Source organism: Dama dama, chromosome 14 (genome assembly GCF_033118175.1).
Source record: "Dama dama isolate Ldn47 chromosome 14, ASM3311817v1, whole genome shotgun sequence".
NCBI classification, from domain to species: domain Eukaryota; kingdom Metazoa; phylum Chordata; class Mammalia; order Artiodactyla; family Cervidae; genus Dama; species Dama dama.
In genome coordinates, this window is record NC_083694.1 from 75,202,093 (window position 1) to 75,225,651 (window position 23,559).

The 23,559-nt window shown below is 63.9% G+C and overlaps 1 protein-coding gene across 4 annotated transcripts in view; it reads right to left on the bottom strand.

Moving 5' to 3' along the window:
- The window catches only part of KIF21B (kinesin family member 21B), a 43,358-nt gene that overhangs the window by 12,891 nt on the left and 6,908 nt on the right, over positions 1 to 23,559 (bottom strand). For 3 of the 4 annotated variants that reach the window (XM_061161116.1, XM_061161115.1, XM_061161113.1), the window contains exons 2-26: positions 17,919 to 18,141; positions 17,506 to 17,688; positions 15,102 to 15,251; positions 14,882 to 15,016; positions 14,480 to 14,647; positions 14,127 to 14,242; positions 13,521 to 13,716; positions 12,173 to 12,362; positions 11,651 to 11,714; positions 11,378 to 11,578; positions 10,969 to 11,050; positions 10,523 to 10,640; positions 9,630 to 9,821; positions 8,012 to 8,211; positions 5,468 to 5,575; positions 4,958 to 5,026; positions 4,407 to 4,639; positions 4,131 to 4,278; positions 3,859 to 4,053; positions 3,676 to 3,777; positions 1,962 to 2,127; positions 1,732 to 1,783; positions 1,523 to 1,580; positions 653 to 858; positions 495 to 569 (exon numbers count right to left, since the gene is read on the bottom strand). In XM_061161116.1, coding sequence (XP_061017099.1) covers positions 495 to 569; positions 653 to 858; positions 1,523 to 1,580; positions 1,732 to 1,783; positions 1,962 to 2,127; positions 3,676 to 3,777; positions 3,859 to 4,053; positions 4,131 to 4,278; positions 4,407 to 4,639; positions 4,958 to 5,026; positions 5,468 to 5,575; positions 8,012 to 8,211; positions 9,630 to 9,821; positions 10,523 to 10,640; positions 10,969 to 11,050; positions 11,378 to 11,578; positions 11,651 to 11,714; positions 12,173 to 12,362; positions 13,521 to 13,716; positions 14,127 to 14,242; positions 14,480 to 14,647; positions 14,882 to 15,016; positions 15,102 to 15,251; positions 17,506 to 17,688; positions 17,919 to 18,141 — 3,630 coding nt within the window. The remainder of the gene's footprint in view (positions 1 to 494; positions 570 to 652; positions 859 to 1,522; positions 1,581 to 1,731; positions 1,784 to 1,961; positions 2,128 to 3,675; positions 3,778 to 3,858; positions 4,054 to 4,130; positions 4,279 to 4,406; positions 4,640 to 4,957; positions 5,027 to 5,467; positions 5,576 to 8,011; positions 8,212 to 9,629; positions 9,822 to 10,522; positions 10,641 to 10,968; positions 11,051 to 11,377; positions 11,579 to 11,650; positions 11,715 to 12,172; positions 12,363 to 13,520; positions 13,717 to 14,126; positions 14,243 to 14,479; positions 14,648 to 14,881; positions 15,017 to 15,101; positions 15,252 to 17,505; positions 17,689 to 17,918; positions 18,142 to 23,559) is intronic. The other variant, XM_061161114.1, reaches the window with a different exon arrangement.

Sequence of the window (23,559 nt, forward strand, 5' to 3'; positions counted from 1 at the left end):
AAGTGACCGCAAAGGCCACCAAACATCTCTGAGAATTAGGACGACCTAGAGAGGCGTCCAGCAACCTGCAGAAGCCCTGGGGGCCCCAGGAGCGGCTGAGCAGTAGGGGACCCTCCACTGTGCTGTGCCCCTTCCCCTTCTTGGACTGTCCTTATTCTCTCATGCTCCGCCAGCCCCCACCCCCCCCCGCCCACAGGACAAGACCTCCGAGGCCCCCCAAGAGCCCACGGCCCTGAGCGGGGCTGAGGCACGTTGGTCCCGTGACCAGCCCAGGCCCCTGCGAAGCCGTCCACACTGAGCTCACGGCAGTTGGCGGTTTTTAGCCTTGGCCTTGGCCACCACCTCAGGCACTCACGGAGGTTGTTTTCTGAGCCACAGCTGACAAAGGGGGGAAGGGGCCACGGCGGGGGGTGGGGGGGGTGTTGGGGGTGGTGCTGACGGAAGTGTACACGACGGGACCAGACACTGCTGCAGGGTTCAGAGCACACCCTCACCTGATGGGCTGCCCTCGGTCGTAGGACTTCCTCCGGGTCAGAGGGGACGTCTCTGCACCGCGAGACTGTCGGGGACTGGAACACAGGGCCCCGTGAGGCCTGCACCCACCTCCCAGCCCCAGCCTCCCACCACCCCCCACCGCTCACTCCCTCCTTACAAAGTGCTCCCTCTGGTGGGGAGGCTGATGGTCCGCGAGACCTTGTCCCGGTAGTAGGGATCTCGGACTGAGAAGCCCACACCGTCCTCTTTGATCTCCACGAGGGACGCCAGGGACTTGGTGATGTTCTTGGTGGAGACGTCCAGCGGGGGGCCCAGGCACTCGGCCGACACAGCCTTCATCTGGGCGGACAGCTTGGGCTCGCCCTGCCACAGGAAGGGTTGGGTGGACCCACCTGCCCGGACAGGATGGTGCAGGAGGGGGAGGAGGCGGAATTCCACAGGGCAGATGGTGCTGCCAGAGGCAGAGCAGTGGACAGAAGGGCCCGGCAGACGTCACCCAGGCACGTCTTCCCAGGCGTCTGGAGAGGCCGAACCAACAGGAATGCCCTTCCCGCCCTAGACTTTGCAAGCAGGCGGACCAGTGTCCCCAGGTCCTCAGTACACCCAGAGGCTGCGCTCACATCTCTGCTCCTGGGTCCCAGCACTCTGCCTTCCCTCTATAATGCGTCCCGCTGGGGGTTCAGTCTAGCCTAGAAACCGCTCCCTGACTGCAGACCCTCATGCACAGTGACTGAACATCCGGGGCGAGGCTCTGATCAGAGCTGGAGGCGGTTTGGTGAGGAAGAGGGGGATTTCTGAAGGCGGGGCCTTGGGCTGTGGTGATGTCACTCCACCCGCTTCAGAAGGAAGGGGCTGTCAGAGGTCACACACCCGCCCCACCCCCACCCCGGTTCCAGCTGAGACCCGTCTTGGCCCCTGCACCCCAGCTGGAGGCAGTACTGGGTTGGGGCTGGGGGCGGGGGCCGTACCACGGGAAGGCGGGGACCAGGCTGTGGGGAGCAGCCTGTCTGCCTGCCAGTGGGCTCACCTTGAACTTGAAGTCATCGTGGCTGGTGGAGCCTTTCATGGTGAATGACTGGGAGAAGCTAAGGGAGAAGCCGATGAGGGTCAGGGTGCTGACAGCTGGGATTCTGGCTCCTGGGGACTTAGACTCGTGGGTCCCTGGGAATCCCCGGGCCCTGGTTCAGCCCTCGGCCCAGCCCGGGGCACATGCCCCCTCCCGACCTGGAAACTCACCTCCCCTCAGAGAACTCGGACACCTCCTCATCCGTGCTGGCATAGCCATTCTCTGTGGGGAAGGAGGGAGCTGGGGGTGAGACCCCAACCCACGGAGTGCGGGGAAGGTGGCCTCCCTCCCACCGTTCCTGGGGGTCAGACTGGGGCTTCTGGGGAGCACGGGGAAGCGAGGGCCTCTGGGGTGGGGGGAGGGAGCCCCGGGTGTCTGGGGGTGCCTGGGGGGCCCATACCCTGCTGCACGTTGTGGATGAGGGCCTGCAGCTCGGGGCGGGCCTCGGCCTTGTCCCGCAGCGCCTCCAGGAGCACGTGGTTCTGGGAGGAGCCCGCTATGTCCGTCTGCCGCAGCCGCCCCTCCAGCAGCCGGATCTGTGCCTCCTTCTGTGCCACCTGCAGCCCCTGAGGATGGGCAGCAAGGCCTGGGGTCACCCTTCCTGGCCTGGTGCCATGGGGACCCCCATCCGTGCCCTCCCAGTATCTGCGCCTCATAAGAGCTCGGAGGGCTTGCAGCCCTCACCCTGCCCCGATCACAGACCCAAGACACACCCCGGGCCCTTGGCTTCCCCCACATCCACGCTAGGGGCATGCTCCCCGTGTGGCCTGAACTGTGTCCCCAGACACATACGCAGATGTAACCCCAGGACCTCAGAAGGGGACTGCATGTGGAAATGAGGGGCTTCAGGAGATGATCAGGGCTTCCCAGGTGGTGCTAGTGGCAAAGAACCCGCCTGCCGGTGCAGAAGAGGTAAAGGACGTGGGTTCGATCCCTGGATTGGGAAGATCCCCAGGAGGAGGGCTACCTCCTGTGTGTGTACCCAGTATTCTTGCCTGGAGAATCCCAAAGACAGAGGAGCCTGGCGGACAGGACTGAAGCTAAGTTGGCACACACGCAGGAAAGAGGTGATCAACTGAAAATGAAGTCTCTAGGGGCCCTAATCCCCGTGACTACTGTCCTTTATAAGAGGAGATCATGACACAGATACACAGAGGGGCGACCACGGGAGGGGGAAGGCTGCGCCTGCAAGGCGTGGAGACAGGCTCCGAGGAAGCCGGCCCTGCCTGCACCTCGCACCTGGTCTCTGGCCTCCAGCCTCCAGGACTGGGAGGAGGAAGGTGTGCATTTAGGCCCCCGACCAGTGATGCTGGTCGTGACAGCCCAGCAGAGGAACACCCTCCCGAGAGCAGAGCTGAGAGAGCTCCCTGGGGAACGGGGAGGGGAGGGTGGGGGAGGGCAGTCTCCTGCCCCGGCCCGGAGCTGCCCGGCAGGCACAGCCCCAGGGGAAGGAAGCCACCCGCAGCCTGGGCTCCATCGGAGCGGGCCTGGGAACTGAGACGCACCTGCTGTTCCAGCACCAACCCCACCCCTGGGAGGAGCATGTCCATCTGTCTGCTCCGGCTGCCCCACCTCACACACACATGCACACAGAGACACAGAGACACACACACAGACACACGTAGACAGACACACACACAGACACACGTAGACAGACACACAGATACACACACAGACACACAGACACACACACACATGCACACAGAGACACAGACACACACACAGACACACACACACACACACACAGATGCACGCACACAGAGACACACACAGACACACAGAGACACACACACAGACACACGTAGACAGACACACACAGAGACACGGAGACACACACACACACACAGACAAACACACACACACATACGCACACACACACACACAAGCTGCTGCCTCCCCCTCCAGAGGCTCAGGCCCTGCTGTGTGTGTGGTGACCGCACCAAGCCCCTGGCCACATCACCTCGTTAAAGCCGCACAGCCAGCCGTCACCCCCGCTTTATAGCGTCCCCCCATGAGTGACGCAGCTGGGCAGCCGGCTGTGAGTGCTCCAGCCCAGGCAGGCCCCAGAGGCGCCCGTCCCCTGGGTTGGGGCAGGAGGCCAGCGACCCACCCACCTTATCGATAGACGCCTTGAGGAAGTTGTCCAGCAGGAGGCGGGCTTCGGCCAGGGAGCAGGAGCTGATGACCACCGACGTGTCCGTGGAGTCCAGCTCCTCCTGGCGGGGAGGCAGAGGGCGGGTCACCCGGCTGCCCCGCCGCCCACCCGCGCCCGCCCGGCCCGCCCGGCCCCCGGGCACCTTGGTCTCCTCCAGCTGCACGATGGTGGCCTGGCAGTCGCCGATGCTGTCGTTGATGTAGTCGATGTTGGCCGCCAGCACCTCGATCTCCTCCGCCAGCTCCTGAAGCCCCTTCTCCTCCTCGGGGCTCTCCGCCTGCAGCCGCTCCCGCTTCCTGCGCAGCGCCTCCTGCAGGAGGGAGAGCTCCTCCCTTTTCTGGGGAGGCGGGCGAGGCCTCAGGCTGCTGCCCCCCGCGCCCGGGGAGTGGAGGGGGGACGGAGGGGTGGGCCCACCTTGATGAGCCGCTCCATGTCGGCCTCCAGATTGACGATGGTCATCCTCTGCATGACGATGTCCAGGATCCTCCGCTCCAGCGACTGCCACTTGAGCCTGGCGGCCTTGCTGAAGCTCTGGCTGGCCCCCTTCTTCTGGAACTTCTTCCTGGGGGGGCACAGGCGAAGGGCCAGGGCGGGACCACTCTCAGCCTCTGCACTGTGCGGAGCCTCTCACCTGGAGCCTCCGAGGCCCCGCCCTGCAGCCCCCAAAGCTCAGGCGCCGGGCCTCCTCACCTGGCAGGGCGGGCGCCAGGCACAGTGGGCGCGGGGTGGCCCCCCAGGAAGTGGTTGATCTTGCGGTCCCACTGGCGCACGATGCTGGAGACGCAGCGGGCCCCCGATTCGGCCTCAGACGAGGTGGTGCTGGCCGACACCTCGGCCCCTGAGTCCAGCACGGGTGACTTCAGTCCTACTCGCCCTGCCACCCGCTCAGACATGGGCTTGGCCAGACGCCTCAGTGCAGAAACCTGGGGGTCCAGAGGAGAGGGGCCCACTGGGCGGGGTGCCCCCAGGCCCACGCAAAGGCCCAGCCTGGGGGTGCTAGGCGGGGAGAATACAGGGGCCGCTCCGTCCTGGCCTGGGTTTGGGATGGAGAAAGGGCCAAGGGGTCTTTGATGTGAAATGAACAAAAAAGAGACTTCTCTTTTTAAAAACTAACATCTCGGGCATCCGGACCGGAACCCCTGCTCCCCCCGCTTCAGCGCCCCCACGGGATAACCCTGGGTCAGCACTCAGCGGGGGCGGGGGGGGGGGGGTCTGGGGGCCGGGCAGGGGACTGCACTCACCTCCTGAGTCTTCCTCCTCAAGACTATTTCCTGCTGCCTCTTCTGGGACTCCAGAGCTCGGATCTGAAACTGGGGGTGAGAAGGGGGTGGAGCCCCTCGCTCAGGCACTGAGCCTGGTTCCCCGCCCCCGGCCGGCTCCGGAGGGCAGCCTTGTGCTGCCAGAACTCACAGGGAAAGGGGACCCAGCATTTGGAGGGCACGTCTCTCAGCCTCTTCTCCCCACCAGGGCGGAGGCGAGGAGCCTGAGGCAAAGGGCTGGGCCCCACAGGCCTCTCTGCAGGCTGGACGCTGGGGCTGGCATGCTGGGTCCTGGCCGGCGTGGGGCTCCAGGCCTGGCTCGGAACCACACAGGGACCAGGCTGGGTGCCCGCAGCCGTCTTGCCCTCCCGCGTGGGGCCGCACTTGCCTCCAGGCACCTCCTCTCCGCCGAGGACGGCCTGCCGGGGCCTGGGTGGTCAGCAAGGGCGCCAGTGCACGGGGAGAGGGGCCGGGGCCCAGAAGCGCCCTCACCTCCTGCCGCCGCTGCTCCTTCCGGAGCTGCGCGATCTCCCGGGTCCGCTTGGTTTCCACCAGCCGCCGCCGCTGCTGCTCCTCCCGCATCTGCTTCATCAGGGCCACCTGTGGGGAGGGGGGGGGGGTGGGCAGTGGCTGTGAGGTGGGGGGCAGTGCCTCGGGGCCTGTCCCCTACTCTCCGCAGAGCTTGAAGCTGACCCGCCCCCTGGCCAAGCTCCCAACAGGAACGGCCTTTCTGCCAGCCTGGCCGTGCAGGCGTCACCACGCGGCAGGTGCAGCGCGACCCCTGCGGCTCTGGCCCTGGCCCCTGGCGGCCCCCACTTGTAGCCACCGCCAGGGCCCGGCCGGTGTGGGCCCAGCCTGCGTGGCCGGAGGCAGGCACTCCTGCCTGAATGGAGCTGAGCTGCTGTGGAGTGAGTCCTTAGGCCAGGCTCATGGTGACCATAAAAACCAGGAGCATGGATGGAGCCCACACTGCATGCCCAGACCCTCGTAACAGTCAGATGAGAGCGGCGGCACCACTCCTATTTCATAAACAGGATGTGAACCTCAGAGAGACCAAACGGCTTAAAGTCAGAAATTCAGCAATGGGTGGCTAGGCTTGTGGTCGGGGTCATTTTGCTTCGAAATCCAGCTCTTACCACGGCCGTGGGTCAGGGCAGGGCAGCCCCCAAGCACAGAGTCTGGAGCTGAGTTCCCGGCACAGAGGGCACTGTCAGGGCAGCGATGACCCGCATGACGGGGCACCCGGAGGCTCGTCTCCCTCTGGTGCACAGGCTCAGACCCCTCCCACGAGGCGGGCCATGAGAACCGGGCCGGGCGGTCCCTCCGCTACCACTGACGCCTCGGGCACCCCAGGAACATCACCAGCCTGCCCCGAGGACAGTCAGGAGAGGACCCGGCCCGGCAGGGAGGGAAGCTGGACGGGGGCCGGTGGCTGTGTCGGGGGAGCTGCAGGTGGGGGGGCCTCCCTGGTGCTGGGCCTGTGGGTCCGGAGTGAATGCTGCCCCAAAGGGCTGGGGCTGGCTAGAGCGAGCCAAGCCTCGGCTGGAAGCGAACCCGAATGTGGGGGTGCAGCATACACCCCAACGTGGCGGCCCCCTTCTGGGGCCGGAGTCAGAGCCCGAGGCTTCCTTCAGAGGAATGTGTCTTCCGGGACAAGGGCCATCTGCCCAACTCCGCCTGTGTGGCTGAGCCCCACACAGGTCGTCACGGGGTGGCGGTCTCAGAGCGGCGGGGAGACTCCAGGCATGCGTCATCAGGGCCCCCGGCGGCCCCGCTCTGGGCTTCCCCGCTCCCGAGGGCACCTCCGTGAGCACGGGCGCCCCTCAGCTGCAGTGGGAGGGTCCTGGCCACCGCGCTTGCGGCATCTGGTCAGAGTCCATGCCTGCTGCCCCGGGTCCTTCTGACGAAACCCTGCACTCCTCCTGGGCATGCTCCCTGCAGGAACACTACTCCTGGGTACATCCCCCTGCGGGAACGGCCCAAGGGTGCTTTTCTCAGCCTCTCCCCCAGGCTCACAAGAGCTAAGTGAGGTGAGCAGAGCAGGGGGGTCCCCGCTGGAGGGCCAAACAAGCTGAGATTGAAGCCCAGGAACACGCAGGGATCCTCTGTACTTCCCACATGTCGTGGGCATTATTACATTAGTATTATTTTTCCAGGCTTCAGAGCCACAGGAGGATCCTCCCTCCTAGAGGTCTACAGTGGCGTCACCTCCCCTGAGATGATGCCAGGGCACCTGGAGAGGCTTAACCAGGGGACCTGCAAGCGGACAGAGAGAGGGCGCACACCGACTTCCCGGGCGATCCGCTCCATGAGCTCCAGTTCGAGTCCTGAAGGGCGACAACCAAGGCCCAGGGCCTCCCTCTTGCCGCCAGAGGGCGCCCGCTGACCAAGTCCCCCGCATCCTCGGAACCCTGGTCGGCGTCCGCAGGTGGAGGCGGCCCAGACCCGAGGACTCGTGCACTGCGCGCGGACTGGAGACCACTGCACTGGGCGGGGTCCCTGGGGGTCCTCTCCGGACCCTCTACTGGGAAAGGTGCTTTCACTCTGGACAACGCTCGAGCTAAGAGGACAAGGTCCAGGAGCAGGACAGTTGAAACAGGCAACGTCAAGTGTCAAGACGAGCATCCACGCTGACAGTGATGGCTATTTTTAACACGGTAAATGGATTTTTAGGGCTTCCCTGAGGCTCAGACAGTAAAGAACCTGTCTGCGATGCAGGAGACCTGGATTTGATCCCTGGGTCGGGAAGATCTCCTGGAGGAGGAAATGGCATCCCACTCCAGTATCCTTGCCTGGAGAATCCCTATAGACAGAGGGGCCTAGCGGGCTATACAGCCCATGGAGTTGCAAAGAGTCGGACTCGACTAAGCAGCTAACATTTTCTTCACTTTCAAATGGATTTTGAGACTACACCCCGCCTCCCATGCCCTCAGCCCGCCCCTTTTAGCCTTCTTCCTTTCGGCCCCGCCCCGCCCCCCGTGGCCTTCATCTCGGCCCCGCCCCCAGCCCCACCCAGGCCCCGCCCCCGGCCCTTACTTTGGCCTTCTTCATCTCGGCCACCTCGGCCTGCAGCTTCTTGAGCTCCCTCTCATAGCGAGACTGGTTCTTGAGCAGCCGCGCGTGCTCCTTCTGGGCGGCCTGCAGCTTCTGCAGGTCCCGGTTCATCTCCCGCAGCCTCTTCTCGTAGTCCGCCTTGATCTTGTTGGCCTTCTCCTCCGTGTAGCACTCCATGGTACCTGCGTGCAGGCGGGCAGCGTTGGCGCAGGTCCCCGGCCCCGGTGCCCTGGGCTCGGACCGGGCGCGGGGGAGGTCTCACTGGGCGATGTTGGTGAGTCACACCCTCCTCAGCCTGTTCCGTCTGGTGAACAAGGAGGGGCTCGGACTAGGAGACACCCAAGGATATTCTAGGGGCCTTGAAGAAGTGATTCACCCTGAGATCTCTGAGCCGAGCTCTCCAGCTTCCCAGGAGGGGCCTGAGGACCAGGTCCGCTGGCCCACTTCTGACCCATGATTGGAGGAGAGGGCTGGACCAGCGGGGAGGGGAAGGGTTAGTAAGAGAAGGCAGAGTGACAGGGGCTCCGGCAGAAGAAACAAGCCTTCTCCACCCTTGACCTGATCTGCCAACAGACATGGCAGATTAACAAGTGCAAACCCACCCCTTCACCCAGCAGTCTTCCTCATCTCAGTATCTACCATCATACTGGTACCTGGAGGCATCCTTGGCTCCCCTCTCCTAATCTCCCACCAATCAACCAACAAAGCCCTTTGTCGGCATCCTCAAAATGTATCTAAGATTTGACGGCTTCTCATGGCCTCCTGCCCACACACCGCTCACCAGAACCTCTGTAACAGTTGCCCAGCAGGCCTCAAGCTTCCACTTGTGTTTCCCTGCACAGCAGCTGGAGCGATCTCGTCAGAATGCTTTCAAAATCTACATCACCTCTCTCAGAGCCCCAGCTTCCCTTGTCCCTCAGAGAATAAGACAGAAGTCCTTAAAACGAGCGGCACATCCGGCCACATCTCTCTTCTGACCTCCTCTGCTGCTGCCGTGCCTCCCACTGTGCCCAGTCATCGGGGTGCCCCCAGGGCCTCAGCATGTTCTGTTCCCTCTGCCTGCAGTGCTCTTCCCCTCCCTCATTCTCAGACGCCAGCTTCTCAGCGAGTCTCCCACGACCACCCTTTACAACACGTCCACCCCCTCCCCAGCACGCCCTGCCTCCTTCCCTGCTGCTTCCTCCCATGGCACTTGTCACCCCTGACACGCTGTAGAGTCCGCCACTTCCTGCCGTCTGCCTCTCCCCACTAGAGCGCTCACTCCAACATCTCTGGCACCTAGAACAAGGGCCACTCTGCAGGACTATTCCACGGACGCTTGCTGAGTAAGTGAATGTGTGAGTGAGTGAATGAATGAATAGTAACAGGGTGAACAGGCTGAGAGTGATGTACGTAAGACACATTGTGAGAAGCAGATTTGTAAACGGAACCAAAGGAAACATCCTAGGAGAGAATTAAGGAAAAAAAAGACTGAGGGGTGTCACCTTCATGTACCTGGCGATAGAAAGGATTCTAATATGTATGGTGGGGCGGGGGCCTCGCGGTGGGTGGGGCGGGGTTCGTGGTGGGCGGGGCCTCGCAGGGCAGGGCGGGGCCTCACTGAGGTTCTGCAGCACGCGGTCACGCTCCAGCTGGGTGTCCCGGATCTTGTTCTGCAGCAGGATCAGCTTCTCCTCGTACTGGTGCTTCAGGGTTTGCAGCCGCCGCTGGCTGTTCTCCAGCTCGTCAATCAGCTTCTGCTTGATTTCTATCTCGCACGTCAGGTCGGCCAGGTCCGCCTGATAGTTCACCTCTGTGGGCGCAGAGACAGGCTGGCTGGGGTGCTTGGGGCCCGGGGTGAGCGGATGGGGACAGGGCCTTCCTCTGGCCAGCCGTGACCACTCAGTGACCAGCAGCGAGAGGAAATAACTCATCCCACGGTGGGCAGGGGCTGCCTGGTGGGGACACCCTGAAAGAGCAGCCTGGAAGTGCTGTGCTGGGCCCAGGACCTGCGGGAGCCCGGCGTCTCACCCGCCCCTGCTGAGCCCCAGAGGCTGATGTCCACTCGCTGTGGACGACCCGGGAGGCGGCGGGCTGCAGGGGGGGAGGACGCAGAGCAGTCGGCAGGACTCTGGGTCAGAACTGAGGGACACACGGCCTGCTTAGAGGAGTGGGCTTTGGAACAGCCAGGCCTCGGTCCAAGGCCCAGCTCTGCATCCCCCACACCCAGGGGTGGGCCACCAACTTTCGTGGGACTGCTCTTCAGTGGTGACGAAGGGAGGGGGTCCTAACATGTCCCTCCAGGGTGGTCATGTGGACAGCGAGGCCGGGCACGTGAAGGGGTAAGTTCAGCTCAGAGCCCGGCACCAACGCGTGCTTAGTAAGTTTCTGCTATGATGGGTTGCATGTCTGAGTTCCTGCCTGGACGTCGGACATCCACTGCCCTGAGCAGTTTCTCTGGGTCCCCATGGAAGGCAGCCCCGCCTCGGGGTTCCCCCGCCCGGGAGCACGCACCCTTCTCCTCTGGGTCAGAGTCGGAGTCCACCAGGCTCTCCTCGCTGCCCGAGTCCTCGTCCTCATCCTCGCGGCCCTCCTCCTCCTCACAGCCGCTCTCTTCTCGCTCCTCGTCCTCCTGGGCGCCAGGCACCGTCAGGAGGGTGGGGAGTGGGGTGGGCCGTGACTGGGGGGGCTCCCTCCCCACCCTCACTCCTGGGAGAGTCCCACCCACTCCTCCCAACAGCCTTGGCAGAGCCCCTCCAGAGCAGCTCCTGCCTGAATCACCTAACTGGGATGCGGGGCTGAGGGAGGGACGTCACCACGGCGGCCAGTCAGATACCAGGAGGCACACGGACCCACTAGAGGCCAGCCTGAGCCCTCTCCCACCCTGCACGAGCGTGTCTGTGGGGACCCTCACCTGGGCAGGGACATGGGGGCAGCTTGGGGGGGCGGGGGTCCCTCACCTCCTCGGCATCATTGTCATCCGTCTCCTCGCTGTTCTCTTGTTGGAGTTTTGCCCTCTTTTTGAAGGCCTCTTTCTCTGGGCTGCCCAGGAGTGAAAGGTGGACAGGTCAGGGGACTAACCTGCCCTGAGTGATTGCAGGGGTGCGGGCTGGGGGGGCAAGAGCTTCAGGCACTGGGTGGGGCTGGGCTCCTGCTCCGCAGGGGTCCACTGCTCTTCCCTAGCCCCCAGCCCAGAATTAAGCCAGGTGGGATCCCCCCCCCTCCTCCTCCTCCTCGGGGGATGCCCAGCACTCGGCAGTGGGGGCTTCTGTCCACAGCGGCCTCGTTCGGTGAGTCCCCAGGCCACCAGGGTGCGCACGGTCCCTGAGCACGGGGCCCTCGGGCTGCCCGGGGAGCGCCTCCCCTCACCTCTTTCTCCGCTGCCTGACCTCCTTCTTCTTGAGCCGCTCCAGGTCCTGCTTGGCTCGGCGGATGACCTCAGAGGCATCCTCCATGGAGCTGGCCGGGGTGACTGGGGACGCGCCCAGGGAGTAGGGGCTCCGGGCCGAAGCCCGAGAGAGGCTGCGACGCAGGGACTCGTTCATGGCCTCGCTCTCCAGGAGCTTGGTCCTGCGGGGTGGGGGTGGAGGTGAGCGGCTCCGCCTCGGTCCCGGGCTCCCAGGCGTGCGGGCGCCCACTCACCGCAGCTCCTCGATCTCCCGGATGTAGTTCTGGATCAGAGCACCGATGGCCTCGTTGCCGTCTCCTGCGGGGATGCGGGGACACAGGGGGCAGGGACAGTTAAGAAGGTAAGTGCAGGGAGGCCCTTCAGCTCCAGGCTGTGGTCTCCTATCAGTGCCCCCAACAGGGCAGGGCACACGCCCTTGTCCAAGGAGTCTCTATCAGAGAGGAGCTTGTCTGCGGGCACAGAGACCCGGGCGCTGCTGGTAACAGCGAGATTGGAAACAAGCAAATGTCCATCAACAGAGGCTGTTACAGTAAATCACTCACCACCACCACATATGGAACACTACACGGCTTAAGAGAATTAAGTGGGCTTGTGTGTTTAACACAGCATCATGCGAAGTGGAGCATCACAGCACGTGAGATTGCGTTTACAGAGAAAGGAAAAGCTGGCTGCCCTGTGAGCCCCATGTCCCGGGCTGGTGTGGGGGCAGAGCCCGCCTGCCGGTGCTCTGAGCCTGCCTGGTGCACCCGACTCACCGGCCTTGGCCAGGAGCAGGTTGGCCTCCTGGCTCATGAGCTGGGTGACGCGGTTGTTGATGGCGTCGATGGCCTCCTGCATGGCCTTCACCCGCAGGCGCAGTGCCCCGTTCTCCTTCTGCAGCAAGGCATTCTCCCGGAACAGGTCGCTGTAGCCCTCAGCACCATCCTCCCCAATCACTCTCTTGCCCTGGGAGTGGCGGGTGGGGTGGGGGGGCAGTCAGGGATGGGGTGGGGGGTGGGGGGGTGACGATGCTCTTCCCAACCACCCCCGCCTCTCCTCCCGCACGGCAGCCCTGCCAGCTCTCATCTCCCAGGGCTCAGACCCCTTCCAGGGCTCCCATGACAACAGAAAGTCCACATTTCGTGACTAGCCATTCCAGACCTTCACAATCTCACTCCACCTCCCTCTCCACTGCTCAGCTTCCTGTCTCCACAAACACTAACCCAAGGGCCAAAACCCAGAGCCAGGGGTGGGCATGAAGGAGGAGGGCAGGTGTAAGACGGCCGGGCGGGGGGACTGCGGCAAACAGAACTGCACTCAGTCTGAAAGGGGCCACCCCCGGGCCACTCCAGCCAGCCCGGTGCCACCCTGTTAGAGCTTCAGAGTATTAAAGAAAACAGAAACTCCCTAATTTTCAGAAAAGTGGCAACTACCCTTGCATTCTTTTCAAGCAAAGGGCCAGTCAAACCAAAACCCACTTGTGTGCAGGTTCGGGCCAGGGGCCGCTGCTGGTGACTTCTGCCTCAGTCACATAGAATGGGATGCTTCCCCAGAGCGCTTCGTTTTCCCTTCTCTGTTCCTTTGCTCCTAGCCTGTTGGCACCCGAGGACGCCCGCCCCACTTCCTTTTGCTGGGATCTCACTTGTTCCCATAATGAAGGCCCCTCTTCCCTGAGGCCCTCCCTGACCACCTGAATGGGGGGCCAGCCCTCTCCCCCGCAGCACCCCCGGGCACGCTGGGCCACTCGTGGGGTCCCGTCAATTGTCCTCACGCTACTGTGCTGTAGCCCGAGTCTCCTCGGGTCCAACACACTGCACGCAGCAGAGTAAAACCCCGCAGAGCGCCGGTCCTACGCGTGAGACCCTGCAGCCGGGATGTGTTTCTCTTTGTCTGACACTGTAAGTGCTGAGAGCCCCGACGGTGCTCGGTCACTCGGTCACTCGGCGAGCCCGGCCCTGGCCACCAAGACTGGCAGGCGGTGCGTGAGGCGGGTGGGAGGGGGCGGGGCCGTGGAGGGGTGGGGGCGGGGCCTGGGAGGGCGGGGCCGTGGAGGGGTGGGGGCGGGGCCGTGGAGGGCGGGGCCGTGGGGTGGGGGCGGGGCCTGGGAGGGCGGGGCCTACTCACCGCCTTGTACTCCATCAGCTCCATCTGCAGGCGCGCGATCTCGGCCCGCAGCGCGCTGATCTGCTGACTGGTCTTGTCCTGGTTCACCACCACCTTGTTCTTGATGTTGCGGGCCCGGTTGGCGTATTTGAGCGTGTTTAGCGTCTCCATGAAGTCGCGGTCCGAGGGGCTCACGCAGGCGATCATGATGGTCTGGCTGGGGAGTGCGGGGGTGTGGAATGAAGGTCGAGGGCACGGGCCGGCCCGGGGGGCGGGGGCATCACTTCGGAGCAGATCATGCTCCAGGCAGGGGGCCCTCAGGACCTGGGCAGAGCCTGGAGCTGGGGCTCCACACCTCCTGGCCTGGGTCTCCACTCCAGCAGTGGTGACCGCCGTGATGCTGTGATGCGGCCTCAGCGTCTCCTTCAGGCTCTAGCACCTCCTTCAGAACACCCCTCCCTGCCGTGCAGACGACGAAGCCCGGTCCGACCGTAGTGGCTGGGGGGGCACCTCGAGGCCTGCAGCCCACAGGGCTGGGCGGGGCCCTGTCCACTGAGCCGCCCGCTCCAACCCGGCCTCCGGCAGGCCCCTGCGCTCCCCTGCCCGGCCCAGGGTGTCGGCGGGTACCTGTTGCCGCCCAGTGAGTCCTGGAGGAGCCGGGTGAGCTTGGAGTCCCTGTAGGGCACGTGCACCACCTTCTTGCTCTGGTCCCCCAGGGCGCTGATCACGTTGCCCAAGGCCAGCTGCAGAGACAGACCGGTGCTCGAGAGGCACTGGGGGAGGACCAGTGAGCCCCGAGGGGGGACCTGGCCCGCTCACCCCAGCAGCCCGCAGGCTCCCCGAGGGTTGAGAGGCAGATGTGAGAGCTGGTGACAGCGGGCAGTCAGGGTCAGGGCAGCGGCATGCCCTGGCCAGCAGCTGGCCCAAGGCGGGCCTGGGGAGGGTCCGAGGCTGAGCCGTGCTGGCCGCCACGTGCCTACCAGCCCACAGTTGATGGAGATGCCCTCCTTGGCCCGCTCGCCCGTGGCCCCCGTCCGCTTCAGCCGCTCAGAGCCGGCCAGGTCCACGAAGTGAAACTTGGCAGTGAGTGTCTCATACTCGCTCGCAGGAGGGGCGCCATCAGGAAGCCTGCTCACAGCCTCATTCACCTGCAGGGAAGCCAGCCAGCATGGGCCTCTCTGCTCCCAGCCCCTGCCCTCAGGCCCTGGGGGGCAGCGTGGCTGGGGGGCCTCGGGCACACAGAGCATCAGACCACGTGCACTGCCTGCTTCTCCCCCACCGAGAGGAAGGCGAGTCCTCAAGTGGCAGGGTGAGCCTGAGTCCGGGTCTGCTGGCCCAGAGCCTGGGCTCCCGCCCGCGGATGTCTGACTCGGGCTCCTCACCAGGTCCGGCCGGGCGCACACGCGCATCTGACACAGGTGGATGGTGAAGATGGCGTGGGAGCGAGAGCTCTGCACGTTCATCTGGGTGCTGGCCGTGGTGCGGGACAGGGCGCCCTGCTTCAGGCACTGGATCAGCTGCGGAGGGGCAGACATCAGGGCCTGCAGCCATGCGGCCCGGGGCCACCCCCCCCCAGCCCCCCGCGGCTCCGCAGTCGCTTACCTCCTCCTGTGAGCTGATGAGGCGCGAGGTGACGCCTGTGGTGTAGATGCTGCCGCTGGCGTCCTCGTGGATCTTGATGTTGGACTTGCGGTGGCGGGCGTCGGGGTCACGGGCGCTATCGAAGAGGTCGAGGATCTCCTCATTGTAGAGCTGTGTGGGCAGGAGATGGGGCTGGGTGTACGTGGGCATGGCCGGGGCCCCTGGGGCTCTCTCCAGCCACACGCCAGCTCTGCTCTGCAAGCGTGGAGACTGGCCCTGGGAGGCTCCCGGGCCACCGCGGTTCTCCTGGGGCTTCGGTTCTGGGCTCTTTCCCCTGCACAGGGCGGGGGCAGCTGGATCCTGGGCAGAGCCCACGGAGGCAGCAATGAGTGCCCCGCCCCGGGGGCTGAGGACCTGGTGGGAACAAGAGGACTGAGTCCTCCCGCAGACAGAGGATGTGATGTGATGGGGGAGAGGGGGCAGGGACGGGTTCCAAGCGGGGAGGTGGGGCTCGTGGAGAGCTGAGCTGAGCTGGGGGGGTGAGGGATGGAGAGCCGCCTGTGACCTGGCTCCCGGTGAGCCTGGGGACACCACTCTGGGAGGCGGCCTGGCCAGGAGTGTCCCCCCTTTTCAGATGGTCTCAGCTTTGGAGACGCCTGTGCTTGGAACAGCTGGCCGGGCAAGTTTCACCTGCTGGAATTGTCACCAGGCAGGGAGCTGGGGCGGGGAGCAGGAGAGACTAGCAAGTGGCCAGCGGCCAACAGGGGCCTGTGTGGGGCGGGGGCAGGTCCCAGCCCGCGGACATCCGAGGCTTTGATGGCCTTCAAGGGACAGAAATACCCCACAGGAAGGGGAAGAGGAAACGGAAGGCCCTGGTGCAGATGTGGGGCCTTGGTGTCTGTCTGTCTGTCAGGACAGATGCACGGCAACATTTAATCCCTGTGGGTCACCCTTGGGCGTGGGCTTTCTAGGTGCTTAACTGCTCTTTGGGGCTCTCTATGCCAAAAGGATGGAGAAAGGAAAAAACAAAGAGAAGTTTATAGAAATACACAGTGTGGGACACACATACACACAAACATACACATATGCATACACACAAACACACAGATATACACGTATACACACACACAGAGACATATACAGTGTGTGTGATCAGTCACTCAGCTGTGCACGACTCTGCAGCCCCATGGACCATAGCCCGCCAGGCTCCTCTGTCCATGGGATTCTCCAGGCAAGGATACTGGAGTGGGTTGCCATTTCCTCCTCCGAGGGATCTTCTTGACCCAGGGATCAAACCCGGGTCTCCTGTGTCTCCTGCATTGCAGGCAAATTCTTTACCACTGAGCCACCTGGGAAGCCCATACATACAGAAATATACATGTACATACATACCTACACATGTACACACAAACACACACATACACACACATATATGTATACAGACACACACATACACATGCCTACACACATATAAATACATACATATATAGACATATACATGCACATACACACATACCTACACACATGTGTACACACACACACACACACACACACACACACACACACAGGCAGACTCTATCAAAAGCAAAAGTCCAGAAGGAGAAAGAGCAACATCCAAGCCTAAAGCACAGGCCCCCCCAAGGGGACAGCAGTGCACATGTGCCCAGGAGGGTGCAGTGCTGGGGAGGCAGAGGTGGACAGGGAGACCCGGAGAAGGCTGGGGCCACACCCTTCCCTCCGAGGACACCCTGGACACGGTCAGAGCCCAGGGTGACCCCACACCCGGCGGCCCCGCAGGGCCGGGACCCCTGGGACTGACGCCGCCTGCGCCAGGAGGCCGAGAGCAGGAGCCTCGCCACGCCCGGCCTCGTGGGAGGCACTGAGCCCACGGCCCTCCTGGGCCACTTCTGAGAGGCCTCTGGGCGGGCCGGGCGTCCCCTCCTCGGACCCAGAGCCCTCAGCTGCCTCCCCGGGGCTCAGCACCATGACCCCCTCCCAGAGAGGGGCGGGGCAGAGGCCAGAAAGGCCCCCTCTGGAGGACCCTCCTGCCCTGGGGTCAGAGAAGACCGGGAGGGTCAGGAAGGACCTCAGCCGGAAAGGGAAGGGAGGGCCCAGCGGAGGCCAGAAGGGATGAGAGCCCGAGTCCTCACCACGAGCCAGGCCAACCTAGGGCCCCCAGGATTGGGCGCCACCGCTCCCACCAGGCGGCAGAGCTGTGACCCGTCCGTGTTTGCGGGGAGCGCACAGGTCCTCCCTGACTCGAGCTCCGTCGGGGGCAGGGAGCCCCTTCAGGGTCCCGCGGGCGGACCGCCAGCACCGCAGAGCAAGGGGCCCTCCCCCGCAGCGGGGACCTCATACCTGCAACGCCTCCGCGGCGCCATCTGCTGCCCCCCCCCCACCCCCACCTATCCGCAAGGCCACGGACCTCCAGGAACTGGGCGCTGACTTTGAACTCGGGCCCGGCCACGCCCTGCTCCTGAGCCCGCCGCTTGCGCTCCGCGATGCCCCCGAAGAGGTGCGCGATGGCCCGCGGGATGATGCCCTGCTCCTCCTCCGCCGTGGCCACGTCGAAGCCGGTGCCCATCGTGTATGTCTTCCCGGCCCCCGTCTGTGTCGGCAAAGTTAGAAGGGCGTTACCCAGCACTCTGGGAGGCGGGGCGGCGAGCCCAGGACCCTCCCAGCCTGTCCTCTCCGCCAGATCCCAAGTCTCAGCCAGCAGGCCCCAGCACCCCCCGGACCACGGACGAGACCCCGGCTGCGTCCCAGCTGCCCCGCGGGCAGCTCTCCGCCCTCAGACGGGGCCGGGCCAGAGGGACCGCAGGCGGAGAAGGCGCTCACCTGCCCGTAGGCCAGCACGGTGGCATTGTAGCCCTCGAAGCAGCCCTCCACGAGCTTGCTGACGCAGGTGGAGTAGATCTGCTCCTGCCAGGTGTCCAAGTCGAAGACAAAGTCATAGGTGAAGGCCTTGTCCTTCCCCAGGAGGACCTGCGGCTCCCCGGGGGTGACCGACGTGCAGATGTGACAGCCCTCAATCTTCTCTTTCGACAGCTGGGGCCGGATCCTGCCCGGGGCGGGGAGTGGGGGGCGGGAGGGAGTCCTGGGTCAGACGGGCTGGAGGGTGGGAATGCAGCCACCCTGCTGCCCGGCCGGCTGGCCAGCGTCTGCCCCCAGGCCCCTCCTCTCCCAGGAGTGGGAGAGGGAAGGAAGCACAGCACGGGGGCGGCTGTGTGGGGCCTCCCTGACGATAAGTGATGATAATGTCCACACCGCTCACAGCAGCAGCTGCTGGCGCTCTTATTTATGTAAGTATGCATTCTGGCTGCACTGGGTCTTCGTGGCTGCACATGGGCTTTTCCTAGATGCGGAGCGCGGGCTTCTCACTGCAGGGGCTTCTCTTGTGGCGGAGCATGGGCTCTAGGCATGGGGCTTCAGGATTGCAGCCCATGGGCTCAGAAGTTGGGGCCCGAGGGCACCATAGCTGTGACGCACGGGCTCAGCTGCCCCATGGCATGTGGAATCTCGCCGGAGCAGGGATTGAAACATGTCCCCGCATTGGCAGGTGGAGTCCTAACACTGGACCATCAAGGAAGTCCAGCAGCTGCTAACGTTTCATAAGCACCCTGGGTATTGAATCTACGTTAAAGGTATTTTACCTAACACGAATTCACGTATTCTTCACCATAAACCTGTGAGGTATGTATTATTTGCTGGATTTTTACTGAGAAAACAGAGGCTGGGAGAGTTTGACTTTCCCAAGATTGAGCAAGAACAGAACATGACAGGTCTGACTGACATCAAAACACTCGCTCCTGACTGGTCAAGGAGTCCCAGAGTCCAGGTCCGTAGAGACGGGGGTGGGGTGAAGACAGCTGGCCCCTCCTGGAGGCAAAGTCCAATGACAGCGAGGGAAGGAAGGGCCAGGCCTGGCTGCTCCCTGGGGTCGGCGGGAGGGGGGCGGGGTGGGGGGAGTAGGGGGCGGTGGCGGCTACGTTCCGGAGGAGACCAGTGCCTCTGCCCAGCTCTGCGGGGGCTGCAGGGGGTACCCCCAGCTCCGGAAGGCCCGCCCCTGATGCCAGGGGATCAGTCTCAGGCACAAGCTCTGGTTCCTTTCTTGGAGCCAAGAGGGCCGGACCAGGCAGGACCCTGCAGGGTGGGTGGAGGCAAAAGTCAGAGAAGGGCAGGGACCCCCAGCAGGGGCGTCCACCACAGGAGGGGCCTCCATCCCAGGCCCTGGGGGCTCCCCAGCAGAGAGGAAGAGAAGGGGCCCCAGGGCGAAGTGGGGCGCAGCGTGGACAGTGGGCAGGGCCGTTACCAGCCCCTGCCCCTGCCCCTCTTGCAAGCAGCCACTGCTGGAGGAGGTCCCCATGGCAACCGAGAGAGAGTCAGTGAGCATGTGCGTGGATTGGCAGAGAGCACCTCCTGATGCCTGAATCTCCGGGCGGGGGGTGCTCGTGGGCTCACACAGCCAGCCCCTCAGCCAGACTCTCACAATGAGCTACTTGTCAGCAACCCCCACCCTAAGCCAACATTTACGGAGAGAAGAAAGCATGTGAGGGCCAGCCCGGGGCGCCTCCCCGCAGAGCTGGCCCCCAAGGGCCATCCTGTCTCCGCCTCAGGCTGCCCAGCCCTGAGCCCCCTCAGGGCCCGGTGAGAAGCCCCAGGGCATGCGGCCTGCGTTCAGCTGTGAGGGGGGATAAGAGGATGGGGGCGGGGTGGTGACCTGGCCTTTCTCCAGGACTGGTCCTCACACCACCGAGGCTGCAGGGGCCGGACACCCATGGAGATGACCACCCCGCTCCCTGCCGCTGCGGGCCAGGCTGAAGTGAGAGCTCAGCTCCCGTCTCCCCAGGCCAACTTCTGGCTGGGAGGGGCGCTGGGAACCCCACCCATCCTTTCTGGACCTACAGACCAGACACTGGACCCGCCAGTAAGACGCCCGGGCCGTGGCACTCCCACCTGGACCGCTGGTGGCCGTGGCTGACACAACCACGCCCGAGCGGGACACTTCGGTCCCTGTGGCGGACAAGGAAACAGACGGTGCCGGCCAGGGGTGGTGGGGTCCGAGGGTGGGCAGGAAGGGCACCAGGGGCGGCGGGGTCCAAGCCTGGGCAGGGCGGGCTCCACCCCCCCCACCCCCGTTCCTGTGTTTTGTGCAGCTGAGGGGCAGGGCCCAGTGTGCCCAGGGGAGAGCAGACAGCTAGCTCAGAGGGCACTGGGAGCTCAGGCCTGGGGGCCCAGGGTGTCCGGGGCTCCCAGGGGGACCCGGCCACCTCTGAGGCCCCTGCAGTTTCGTTGGCCAGCGCCAGCTCCCTGCCACATGGGCTGCTTGCGATGGGATTTCTGGATCCGGTTCAAATACCATTTAATTACCACAGGCAGATGGCAATGTTGGTGATTGGAGGAAATCGAATCAGGGTCCCTGGAGACAGGAGGAGCCGCGGAGGGGGAGCTGTTGCCCTGCCTGGCGGAGCCCATCAACAAGAGGCCAGCTTCTGCTCTGCCCACCAGGCCCCCAGCCCAAGAGGGCAGCTGGAAGGACATCAGGAGTCAGGGCGTAGAGGTGAGGGCTCCAGGGTGTGAGGGTCCAGGCATTGCAAGGTCAGCAGGCACTCACCCTGGGACCTTCCCCGGTCCAGCACATTTTGGTGCGGGGTCCTCTGGGGTCAGAGAGCCAGCCAGCCCCACGCTGGCCCATTCTAGGCACCAATGTCCTTGGCAGGTGCGGATGGGTGAGTGCTCCCATCCAGAGAATGGGGTACCAGCTGGGATCCAGGGAACACCGGCCCAGGATGAGTCACTAATTCCCAAGGCCACCGACCCGGACGGGGCATGGGGGAGTGTTCATCCTAGGAACGAGCCGTGAACAAGTAACTGGACGTGGCAGCTTCGTGGGACGAAGCATGCATGCTTTCATGCGCTGGTGCTGGGCGGGGCACCTGCCTCAGACCATCTCACTTAAGGGAGGTGATGCGCTGGCGACTTCAACCCACTGTCCAGAGAGGGAAGCTAAGGCGTGAAGCCGCTGAGTCCCAGTCAGTACAGGCAAGCCGGGAGTCCGAAGCCTGAGGCTTCTCCACTTCTCCAGCTGCCTGGGACACTCAGCACCTAGACGGACGTATAAGCTCCCTGCCATCACCACCGAGGGAGCAGGAGGCAGCTGGGTGGGGCAGGGTGGACCCGAGTGCTGGGCTTTCGGGGGCCCCCAGTCCAGCGGACACAGTCACCTTGTGGCTCCTTCCTCCCACACCCCGCCCGGCGGAGAGTCTGAACCCAGGCCGTGTCCAGGAGATAAAGACGGGCCCTTGGCAAGTGCCTGCCCCACCCAGCGGGTCAGCCAGCCCTGCTTCCCTGCATCACCCGGCCCTCTCTTCCCAGCTTCAGCTTTCTAGGAACTTTGCAGCCCTCGCCTGCGGCAGCTCCTGACCAGCCTGGCCCCACCCAGGGCGAGGTCACTTCTGCAGTGGCCCTGGAGCCCCAGATGAGGGAAGGAGACAGCTCCAGCTACACAGGGCAGCAGGATGGCACCCCTGCCAGCGCCGTTCCTCCCTCGGGACGCAGGGGGGGTGGGCAGGGGTGGGAACCAGGCTCCAGGGTCTTCCAAGGGAACCAGGGGTGCAGGGCGCTGTGGGCCCAACCAGGAGCAAGGGTGAGGCGAGTGAGGCGTTCGCGCCTCAGATGCAAAATTTAAGGGGGAATGAAAAAACTCAGTGATCAAGATAAATTATGATTTACTGCACTATTTGGAAAACAAACTGGCAAACTGTGCTGCCTATTTTCGTCAAACCCAAACGGCGGGGGTCATTTCTGAGCAGAAGATCCCCCCCAGTCCCGGAAGCCTCCCCTGGGCCCTCCCCCAACCCCTCCATCCTTTCTCCTGGCCCTGCATGGGAAGGGCGGCGCAGGGCCCCACTGAGAAAGGCCTGGAACCTCCCAGAACATAGCCCGGACTATCTGCCACTTGGCAACCCGCAGAGGGCGGGGAGGGGCTCAGAAAAGGCCCGGACTCTCCAGCAGAGGGGTCCAGCCCGGGACCCGCGCGGCTGCCTCCGCGCACTGCCTAGCGGCGCCGGGGGTCCCCGGGGCTGGGGATTCTAACAGCCGTCTGTACACTCGCGGCGGAGGGCTGCGGGCGCCCGGGCCGCACCCCACACCGGCTCGTGTTCCCCCAGGCGGGGCACAAAGGCGGCAAGCCCGAGCCCGGGGCTGCAGGAAGCGCTGAGCTCAGCACTTCCCCGGCTCTTCGGGAGCCAGGACAGGGCGGAAGCAGAGGACGGCGGAGCCAGCGAAGAGGCAGGCCCGGGGATGCTGACTGCCAAGGCGGGAGGGACCTCCCCCAAAGCCTGGCCAGCGGCGGCCCCCTCCCGACCGGCTTCGGTGACGCCGCACAAAGCCGCCAACCACCCCGCAGGGCTCCGCCCCGCCGGGCGCTGGGGCAGGGCGCGTGGGTGTGGCTCCGCCCCAGGTGAACCCCAGTCCTCCCGGTGAGCCGGCTCCAGCCCCTCCGTCGGTCCCTAACCGACCGCCCCCGCATCTTTATCCCAGGCTCCCGGGGGTGTGGCCCCCAGGTTCTTTCCACTTGAAGAAGTCTTTCTTTTCTCCAAGAGGTCGTGGTTTAGTTGCTAGGTCGTGTCCCACTCTTGCGACCCCATGCCAGGATCAGGCTGTGATATTAAAATAACTAAGAACTGCTCCAAAGTCCCAGAAAATTCTTATGTTTGTGGGGCGTGGTCTGTGATTCCTGACATCCCTTTTTGCTGGTACCTGGAACCCTATAGACTCAATTCCTCAGGAGTAAATAACCCTGCACTTAAGGAGCAACACGCCTCTGCTGGTCACTGGTCATTGTACCTACCACACTCTGCACACGTTCTAAGGGCGTTCCTACCACACTTTGCACACATTCTAAGCAAGGGATTCCCACCACATTTTGCACACATTCTCAAGGGAGCACCTACCATGTTTTGCACACATTCTAAGGGGTGGTTCCTACCACACTTTGCACACATTCTAAGGTGGATTCCTGCCACACTTTGCACACACTCTCAGCGGGACTCCTACCACACTTACCACGTGTTCTAAGGGGGAGATTCTTACCACACTTTGCACACATTCTAAGGTGGAGGTTCCCCCACAATTTACAGATGAGGGCTCAGAGAGAAATAAACTCAGCTCCAGGTCACAGAGCTAATCAGTGACTAGGTCTTCTAGGAAGCCCATCTTTCCTGGCCACGGGACTGAAGGGTCAGAGCGGGAGGAGGACCCGGAAGAGCCAGCCGGCAGGTGAGTCATATCACTCCAGGGTCTTCCAGGCTGCAAGACACCCTGCAGGCCCCACGTCCAGGGCTTTGAGAAGAACCGCAGCCCCCCAAGACCACCTTGTAACCAGTCCCTTCAGAAACAGCCCAGGGGTGTAAGTCCCTCCCGGACACCCTAACGTCTTTCTGGAACCCTGAATAGGAGCCTGGGGGACTGGGACAGC